The 10488-nt window shown below is 42.7% G+C and overlaps 1 protein-coding gene across 1 annotated transcript; it reads left to right on the forward strand.

Moving 5' to 3' along the window:
• Positions 1 to 6700: 6700 nt before the first annotated feature.
• mrps17 (mitochondrial ribosomal protein S17) lies at positions 6701 to 8554 on the forward strand. Its single transcript, XM_023969270.2, has 3 exons — positions 6701 to 6837; positions 7332 to 7475; positions 7901 to 8554. The coding sequence occupies exons 2-3, from the start codon at positions 7353 to 7355 to the stop codon at positions 8228 to 8230; spliced, it is 453 nt and encodes a 150-aa protein (XP_023825038.1). The 5' UTR covers positions 6701 to 6837; positions 7332 to 7352; the 3' UTR covers positions 8231 to 8554.
• The last annotated feature ends 1934 nt before the right edge of the window (positions 8555 to 10488 follow it).

A 10488-nucleotide genomic window follows, 5' to 3' on the forward strand; every position in this document is an offset into this window, starting at 1 on the left:
GTTACTTTTCCTGGGGTCCAGCAACTTTAAGGCAGGTATGAACACAATTTAAAATAGTACATGACATTATATTTCATAACACTTTACCCAATACATTTAGTGTCTTCCCCCAGGCCAATACTCCACTATCACATATGTGACCGACCGGCTCGATTCCATCCACCTGACAGGTGTGGCATATCAAGAAGCTGATTAAACAGCGTGATAATTACACAGGTGCACCTTGTGCTGGGACCAAAAGGCCACTCTAAAATGTACAGTTTCGTCACACAATGATGTCTCAAGTTTTGAGGCAGCGTGCAATCGGAATGCAGAATGCGGGAATGTCCACCAGAGCTGTTGCCAGAGAATTGAATGTTAATTTTTCTACCATAAATCGCCTCCAACGTTGTTTAAGATAATTTGGCAGTACGTCCAACCGGCCTCACAACTACAGACCACGTGTAACTATGCCAGCACGGGACCTCCACATCCGGCCTCTTCAGCTGTGGGATCGTCTAAGACCAGCCACCCGGACAGCTGATGAAACAGTATTTCTGTCTGTAATAAAGGCCTTTGTGGGGGAAATGTCATTCTGATTGGCTTGGGCTCGCTCCCCTGTGGGCGAATGAGAACATATACAGTAGGTGTTTCTGAAGCATATGGGATATGTTCGGTTGTTTGTCATTACTTCAATCCCTTGTACCTTCCTCATTATTATTTGTGATTGTGCAACATGGCATAGATTTTAACCCTAACTCTAACCCCTAACCCTAACTCCTAACCCCTACTCCTAACCCCTAACCCTACCCCTAACCCCTAATCCTAACCCTAACCCATAATCCTAACCCTAACCCCTAATCCTAACCCTAACCCTAACCCATAATCCTAACCCTAACCCCTAATCCTAACCCTAGCCCCTAATCCAAACCCTAACCCTAAAATCCAGTAAGACTACTGAAGACGTGTGTGGAGTATGTTTCATGAAAAGCACCTCTGCAGATTTGAAACAGAACTTCAAAAAAGTACAATTCATTAGTTGGGAGGTATAGATTTGAACCCTAACCTCTAACCTTAACCCTTAACCCTAACCTCGAAACCTAACCCCTTATCCTAACCCTAACCTCTAACCCTAACCCCTAATCCTAACCCTAACCCTAAAATCCAGCAAGGCTACTGAAGACGTGTGTGGAGTATGTTTCATGAAAAGCACCTCTGCAGATTTGAAACAGAACTTCAATATAAAGTACAATTCATTAGTTGGGATGTATAGATTTTTGACTCATCATGTATGTTTCACACCCTTTGTCTTTGTTTAACCAGGACACTACTCCAGACCTCTGCATCGTGGTTGACAACTCCTTGGTGTCCCCCTCCCAGAGTGCAAAGAACCTTGGCGTGACCCTAGACAACACCCTATCGTTCTCTGCAAACATCAAAGTAGTGACTCACTCCTTCAGGTTCATGATCTACAACACCCGTAGAGTACGACCCTACCTCATACAGGAAGCAGCACAGGTCCTAATCCAGGCGCTTGTCATCTCTCATCTGGACTTATGCAACTCGCTGTTGGCTGGGCTCCCTGTTTGTGCCATGAAACTCCTGCAACTTACCCAGAACCTAGATAGACCGTTTTTGTTTCCTAAGAGTGTACCTCAGATATAGAAAGTGTCAGTCTGTAAAGAGTTGTCTCCCCCACTGTGCTATCATAAAAACCATGAGGCAGATAGTTCTGGTATTTCATATAGTATTTTATGTTTGAATGTAACTACGTATTTTTTACTATTAGTATTCATCAGCATCCCCAATTAGCTGCTGCCGAGGCAGCGGCAACTCTTCCTGGCGTCTAAACAAGAAACAACACAACAAATAACATACATAATATACATTAACACACATACATTTGACAACATTTACATTACAATTTAGCCATTCAGAGCGACCCACAGCTAGTGCATTCATCTTAAGATATCCAGGCGAGTCTACAAAATATCACAATCATATCCCAAACACGTATCACATACACTATACAGTGCAATTGGAAAGTATTCAGACCAATTGACTTTTTCCATGTTTTGTTACGTACAGCCTTATACTAAAATGTATTAAATACATTTTTTTCCTCATCAATCTACACAAAATACCCCATAATGACAAAGCAAAAACAGGTTTTTAGACATTTTTGCAAATGTATTAACAATAAAAAACATAAATACCTAATTTACATAAGTATTCAGACCCTTTGCTATGAGACTTGAAATTGAGCTCAGGTGCATCCTGCTTCCATTGATCATCCTTGAGATGTTCTTACAACTTCTTTGGAGTCCAACTGAGGAAGCGGGGGAGATGGGCCTTGGTTGGGGAGGTGACCAAGAAACTGATGGTTACTGACAGAGCTCCAGAGCTCCTCTGTGGAGATAGGAGAACCTTCCAGAAGGACAACTATCTCTGCAGCACTCCACCAATCAGGCCTTTATGTTTGAGTGGCCAGACGGAAGACACTCCTCAGTAAAAGGCACATGACAGCCCGCTTGGAGTTTGCCAAAAGGGACCTAAAGGACTCTGAGACCATGATAAACAAGATTCTCTGGTCTGATGAAACCCAGATGTAATTATTTGGCCTGAATGCCAAGCGTCACGTCTGGAAGAAACCTGCCACCATCCATATGGTGAAGCATGGTGGTGGCAGCATCATGCTGTGGGGATGTTTTTCAATGGCAGGAAATGGGAGACTAGTCAGGATCAAGGGAAAGATGAATGGAGCAAAGTACAAGAGAGATTCTTGATGAAAACCTGCTCCAGAGCACTCAGGACCTCAGACTGGAGCGAAGGTTCACCTTCCAACAGGACAATGAGCCTAAGCACACAGCCAAGACAACGCAGGAGTGGCTTTGGGAAAAGTCTCTGAATGTCCTTGAGTGGCCCAGCCAGAGCCCAGACTTGAACCCGATCTGACATCTCTGGAGAGACCTAAAAAGAGTTGTGCAGCAACGCTCCCCATCCAACCTGACAGAGCTTGAGAGGATCTGCAGAGACGAATGGGAGAAACTCCACAAATATAGGTGTGCCAAGCTTTTAGCGTCATACTCAAGAAGACTAGAAGCTGTAAATGCTGCAAAAGGTGCTTCAGCAAAGTACTGAGTAAAGGGTCTGAATGTAATAATGTATGTAATATTTCAGTTATAATTTTTTTATCAAATTTCTAAAAACCTGTTTTTGCTTTGTTATTATGGGTTATTGTGCGTAGATTGATGAGAATAAAAACAATTTAATCCATTTGTGTCACGTTCTGACCATAGTTCTTGTGTGTTTTACTTGCTTTAGTGTTGGTCAGGACGTGAGCTGGGTGGGCATTCTATGTTGTGTGTCTAGTTTGTCCATTTCTATGTATGCCTGATATGGTTCTCAATCAGAGGCAGGTGTTTGTCATTGTCTCTGATTGGGAACCATATTTAGGTGGCTTGTTTTGTGTTGGGGTTTGTGGGTGGTTGTTTCCTGTCTTTGTGTTCTGCACCAGATAGGACTGTTTTCGGTTTTCACATTTATTGTTTTGTTGCTTGTAGTGTTCACGTTATATTCTTTATTAAATCATGTTGAACACTAGCCGCGCTGCGTTTTGGTCCTCTCCTTCATCCCAGGAAGAAAGCCGCTACAATTTGGCTGTCCGACGGACGAATCTGGATTTGGCATTTACCAGGGGAACGCTACCTGCCCCAATGCATAGAGCCAACTGTAAAGTTTTGTGGAGGAGGAATAATGGTCTGGGGCTGTTTTTCATAGTTTGGGCTAGGCACCTTAGATCAAGTGAAGGGAAATCTTATTCCTAGGAAATTCTAGACGATTCTGTGCTTCCAACTTAGTGGCAACAGTTTGGCGAAGGCCCTTTCCTGTTTCAGTATGACAATGCCCATGTGCACAAAGTGAGATCCATACAGAAATGGTTTGTCGAGATCGGTGTGGAACACCTTGACTGGCCTGCACAGAGCCCTTACCTTAACCCCATATAACACCTTTGGGATGAATTGGAACGTCAACTGCGAGCCTAATTGCCCAACATCAGTGCTCGACTTCACTAATGCATTTGCGGCTGATTGGAAGAAATTCCCCGCAGCAACGTTCCAACATCTAGTGGAAATCCTTCCCAGAAGACTGGAGGCAGTTATAGCAGCAAAGGGGGACCAACTCCATGTTAATGCCCATGATTTTGGAATGAGATGTTCGAGCAGGTGTCCAGGTGTCCACATACTTTCAATCACGTAGTGTGCATAATACAATACATACTGTACATAATAAAATGTAAAATACTGAAAATGTAAAATGCTGAATCCAAAATGCATAAAAATGTCTGTGTCTCTTCACAGTCCCCYTCATGCCATAAGGTGTTCTTTTATATGGTTTTTAATCTGGTTTTACTGCTAGCTTGAGTTACCTGGGTGGCAGAAAGTTTCATTTAGTCATGACTTTATTTAATACTTTGTTTCCCAGCCTCTGTTCTGGAACTGGGGACTGTGAAGAGACCTCTGGTTGCGTGACTAGACATCCAGTCATTATGTCACAGCCCATGAGGGTCTTTCATGACACCACATGATACAGAGCTGACTAACCATGCCAGTAATCTTGTGAAAACATACATGTGCACGTACTTTTAATAAGGATGCTGATATCCATATGCAAATATAAAACAGTTATAACAGCATGTTATAAGCATGTAACCTTTGAGTTGATATCCTCAAGTTACATTCATACATCGATACCTCATTCACAACAGTACCAACTCAGGCTTCTAATATTTTTAATTTACACAAAGATTATCTAAATTACATCTAGTCATTTGACCTCCCTGGCTACAGTAAATGTACAATATGTGACGCTGATATATTAGTGAGCGTTATGAGTGGTCCTGTTGTATGGGGTAGTCTATGTTCTGTTGGCTGTTATCTGTAAGTCAGTGCAGAGGCAGAGGTAGACCTGGGCTAGATACCCACAGTGTTTCCCTTAAATGGGAAACTAACACGAGAAGAACCAGACCTATTGTGTTCTCTCCTCAGCATGCGCCTGATTAAGACCAGACTGGCCTGTGGTTGGTTGGTTCTGACACGCATCCAATTCCCACTCAGGGACAGAGCGAGCTGTTTACTCTCTGCTACGCATACATTTGCGTATGATTTCTGACTTCACTTTCTTTTTTCTCTCTTCTCCAGTGGAAATCAAAGAGGGATGTGTTCCAATGCCAAACGATTGGTCTGATTATAAGCTGCAGGCTGGGGGGTTATTGCTGTGTTACAATGACCAGACATACAGATAAGAAAACTTAAAAGTGAAGAGCCTGACAAAATCTATTTGTTCTGTTCCAATATGACTAAGTTAAGACATTATGAAAAAAACAAGAGTTATGTTTTTTAAGTGATCGAGTGGTAACTGTGGAGGGTGGCTGACAAAGTAAATTTTCCTAGTTTCTATTCCACTATTGAACTAGGCTATACCAGCTCTCAAGAAACCAAGGGGGGTATATCCAGCCCTTGAATTCTCAACTGAAGGTATGGACCACATCTGGATCAATTAACTACTATCCAGACACTCTGTTTTAACATCTATGAACTATATTAATCCTCGCCAGTGATACGGTTTTGGAAATCTTTGGAACTTGAATTGAATTTATTTTTGGGTAACAGACATATACAACAAAATGTACAATGTGGACCCAGAGGATATCACTTGAAAGTATTAATTAAAACGCTTGTTTCCAAAGTGGTCCTCGATGGTAAAAAACATGTCATATAAGCGAGAAAGAATCTTTCAAATACAAAAGATACACTTGCTGTACGCCGTTTAGCAAGGTTGAACCCAGCTGTTTTCACACACAGCTTAGACTACAAGACATCCTTTCACCTTGCGCTAGCTTTTCCATTGGACCATTCCATTCCACATTTCGGGTTGGATTGTATGTGGTTCTGGAAATATAGCCGTGTGCACCTTTACTAAACTGCGTACAGTATGTGTATCTGTTGTAAATTATATCTCGCTGGTATGAAAGTTCAGTTCCAAATAATTCCAAAACCGAGGAATATTCGCATTAAGATGGAGCATTTGGACAGCGTCGGACAGCTTTGGAGTGTCGGGGCATTTTCCTCACATGGCAAAATGTGACGTGGAATGTCTCCACTGTAATGGAATGGAATTAGAGTCATGAGAAGGGCTAGGCTATATTGAACTCTTCGGCTGATAGTCCTGACATGACCATGCTATCCAATCCCTGGAAAGGAGGGCCACGTATTAATGTATAGATGAAAACCTAAACATCCCTTGTCTGTCACAAATGTTGAATAAAATGATATTTTAACTTACTCTACCAATTGCCARGGGGTTGGTTCTCATATAGGGTGGAATTTGAGACTAAAGTCCCCCACGAGTTATTGCTTGTTTGTGCACATCTGGTGCAAGTCCAGGACTTTATTTTGACAGGAGGAAACCTGAGAAGAAGACCCACGTTTGGAAAGTCTGTTTAATAATAGTTCCTTTGGATATTTTGTCTCAAATTACACCCTATAGAAAAACCAACCCCACAGACAATTGGTAGAGTAAGCTCAAATAGGTGGATAAACAATAAGAAAGAACGAAATGTGATTGATTTATGTAAAAATATTACTGTGTATATCACTAAGTATTTACTGTGGAAAGAAATGCACATGCGATTTGAGGAAGGTAATCAACCAAGAACCAAACGGAAATGTATTGTTCCTTTTTAAACTCCGTAGTTACGTCATCATTACTCCGTAGGGTACGTCATCAAAACAAGCCAGAGTCGGTCGGATTGCATTGACACATTTCTGACCTTCACTTGAACAGTTACCCAATAAAGTAAGTGGATTTGTCTATTTATATCTTGACATTGAAATAGCATTACTGTTTAGTTCAATGTTGAGGAAGCTGGTTTGCTTTTTTTATTCATGCCAACGCGAAGTCAGATGATCAAGAAATGCTAACGTTAACTGGCAAGCTAACGTTAGTTTGCCGTCCGTCCAATCTATCTGGTGGTGTTATATCACAGTTTGTATTTAACTAGGCAAGTCACTTAAGAATAAATTATTATTTACAATGACGGCCTAACCCGGACGACGCTGGGCCAATTGTGCGCCGCCCTATGGGACTCCCAATCACGGTTGTGATACAGCCTGGAACCAGGGTCTGTAGTGACGCCTCTAGCACTGAGATGCTGTGCCTTAGACCACTTCGCCACCCATCAGCCAAAGTCTTTGGTCATATACTTTAAATAGGTACAAGGCTTATCAGTTAAACAACCCTAGTGCAACTTTGTCATCCTATTTAGCCTGTGTGTGTGTGATGTGTTCTAGGAATTTGTAAGCCTTAGCAGGATGTCTGTAAAACAGGCTTCAGTCCATGCCAAATGGATCATCGGCAGAGTGATCGGGACCAAGATGCAGAAGACAGCAAAAGTTAGAGTCACCAGACTGGTTCTGGACCCGTACCTGCTCAAGGTAAACACAGACAGGGTCAGCCCAGTGTCACAGGTGGGATCTCCCACGGGAGAAAAAACCTCTTGACCATTAGACTTAGAGGGACACTGATTTTGAAGTTGCTGGCAGGGCTAACTCATCACGAGACAATGAGCCTGACTCATGTCCACTCCATTAGTACCCTGGGCCAGTCCAGCATATTCACTTAATAGGTGCATCTCTAAGGAGGCAACCTCTCCTCGTCAGCTTTACGTCATCTGCACTGATGTAAAAAGAACAAGACAGATACTGTCAAATTTGTATAGAAAATTCTCTATTGCTTTGATTATTTCTCAATCAATGTTATAGCTTATTTTTATTCAGGGCACTAACATCTACCATTCCTAGTTGTACAACAACTGTACCGGTCCTCACTCGTCATTCTCACCCCTCTCTCTCTCTTACAGTACTACAACAAGAGAAAGACCTACTTTGCCCACGATGCCTTGCAGCAATGCACCGTGGGAGATATAGTCCTTCTGAAGGCCCTTGCTGAGCGCAGGTCGAGACATGTGAAACATGAACTGGCAGAGATAGTCCACAAGGTGGGCAATGTGGTGGACCCCCTGACAGGGAAGAGGGTGGCGGGGAGCGAGTTTCTAGAGTGCCTCACTGACCCCCCACACAGTCTGGAGCAGGAGTGTACGACGCTAACAGAGAAATTACAGGAACTCAACATCTCTGCTGCAGCCTCTACAGGTGCAACCTTGGTCTCGTCATCCACAACCACACCTTGACTTTGCATCATTATTTGATTGGGGTGATTTGTATTTTGTATATCTACGTTTTTTTTGTTGTTGTTCAAACTCAAAGTGCTTGACGTTGTATGGGGGTCTAACTAATCACCAATTCCACCTGCTGTTATTTGATGTTTTTGTTTGTCATTGATTATGTTGTCTTGGTTTATATGCAATTCTGCAATCAAGTCTAAAATGTTTCCTTATTTAAATTCAAGGTGAATTCAATAGATTTTTTTCAGGTGTTGCATAGTTCAGCTGTTTTGAATTCCGGTTGTGTAAATCTATCAACCACATCCAATGCCATACAATTATATTTTATCATCAAATAAAAAGACCTCAATGGAAATACAGTAATTTCCCACTGCATTTGTTCCCCCACATAAGGCTACATAAAGCTGTTGATACAAACTTTTGCTTCATTAATTTGGATTTTTGTTGATCAGAGGCATGCATTTAATTCTTATTTTGATAAAAGATCATTCAGATGAGTTCATGTTGACACATGCAATAATTTTTTTGTCATAGCATTCTGTGGTCACTCTGTGACCATTGGTCACAGAGTGGTCATTCTGTGGTCATTCTGTGGTCACTCTCACTCATTCTGTGATTTTTAGGTATTTATGAATGTGGCTTTACCGCCATCTAGTGGAAACAGTTGATATTCCATTTTGTTGGACCTGAAACCTGATAATAGATTTTGGCCACAGTTATTCCCGCTGAGGTATAATAATGACACTTTCACATGCTAGTCGGAATTAGGAAACTCGGAAATACCCGACTTGCTGATTCGTTGAACACGGCAAGTGTATACCACTTAGCAACTTGAACATTTCAGAGTTTCCTAGTTCCGACTACCACATGAACGCAGCATAAGAACGGGTTGTCCCTCTCGCTTTTCCTCTTCTTGGGTGGATATGAGAGGGGATGTGGATAGTATTAATAACTGGGTGAGAACATTGTTAGTGTGGGCAGCTACTGAGGATATACCTAAGAGTTCAGGGAGGAGAAGGAGGAAAGCAGTCCCATGGTGGACGCAGGAATGTGGGGAAATGGCATTTAGAGTACTGAAAATGATGCATAACTTCCAACATTTGAGGAGGAGGGGCAGAGGGGGAGAGAGAGAACAAGAGAGGAGCATCCTGGAGTGCTGGATAGGAGGAAGGATGTAAATGATGTGCTGAATTCACCATTTACCATGGCAGAGGTAAAACGGGTAAAGATGCAGTGTGCTATGTTATGTTGGCCCATCTAGGTGATAAGGCACTGGATAAGGTTTTGGTGTTGTACAACAGCGTGTGGGAGGAGGAGAAAGTACCTGGCCGTTGAAAGGAGGCAGTAGTGGTACCAATCCGGAAGCCAGGGAAGGACCCAACGAGGCCAAAAAGCTATCGGCCAATAGCTTTAACATCACATGTATGTAAGATTATGTAACGTACGATTACGAAGAGGCTAACTTACTTCCTGGAGAGCAGGGGGCTAGTATCGCCACATCAGAGTATGTTCAGGAAGGGAAAGGGAACTATGGACCCAGTGCTCTGCTTAGAAGCAGAGGTCAGGAAGGCTCAGGTGAACAAGGAGACTGTTGTAGCTGTATTTTTTGATGTGGAGAAGGCGTATATGATGTGGAAGGAGGGGTTGTTAATCAAGCTTGATATTGTGGGGGTAGGAGGAAGAACGTACAACTGGATCAAGGATTTCCTGTTTGGAAGGTCTATCTAGGTGAGGGTGGGACAGTCACTATCAGGCAGCTGCCTGGTGGATAATGGTATACCACAGGGGAGTTTGATTAGTCCTAAGTTGTTCTCAATCGTGATTAATGATGTTTACTCTTAGGTACGGCCGGATATTGGGAGGTCGTTATTTGTAGATGATGGGGCCTCATGGAAGAGGGGAAGAAATGTGCCATACATAGTCAGGAAGGTACAGGGAGTATTTGATGAGGTAGAGTGGTGGGCATTAATGTGGAGATTCAGGTTCTCTGTAGAGAAAACTCAGACAGTGTTCTTTACCAGGAGGAAGGTGGGAGATGAGGTATGCTTGGAGCAACTTGGAGAGGGTGGGGGCCTTCAGGTTCCTTGGGGTATACTTTGATACTAGAATGACCTGGGCAGAACACATTGAGAGTGGTGGGAAAGTGTAAGAAGCTACTACATGTGATGTGCTGTCTGTTAGGGAAGGAGTAGGGGGCTGGGCGTGCCTCATTGAAGACCATATATGTTGCATTGATCCGATCTGTTATACACTATGGAAGTATA

Source organism: Salvelinus sp. IW2-2015, linkage group LG23, assembly GCF_002910315.2.
Source record: "Salvelinus sp. IW2-2015 linkage group LG23, ASM291031v2, whole genome shotgun sequence".
Lineage (NCBI taxonomy): Eukaryota > Metazoa > Chordata > Actinopteri > Salmoniformes > Salmonidae > Salvelinus > Salvelinus sp. IW2-2015.

Excerpts from the sequence above, each read along its gene's own strand:
- mrps17 (XM_023969270.2), top strand. The coding sequence starts at position 7,353 with ATGTCTGTAAAACAGGCTTCAGTCCATGCCAAATGGATCATCGGCAGA. Across the intron at positions 7,476-7,900 it reads TGGACCCGTACCTGCTCAAG|TACTACAACAAGAGAAAGAC; the intron begins GTAAACACAGAC and ends TCTCTCTTACAG.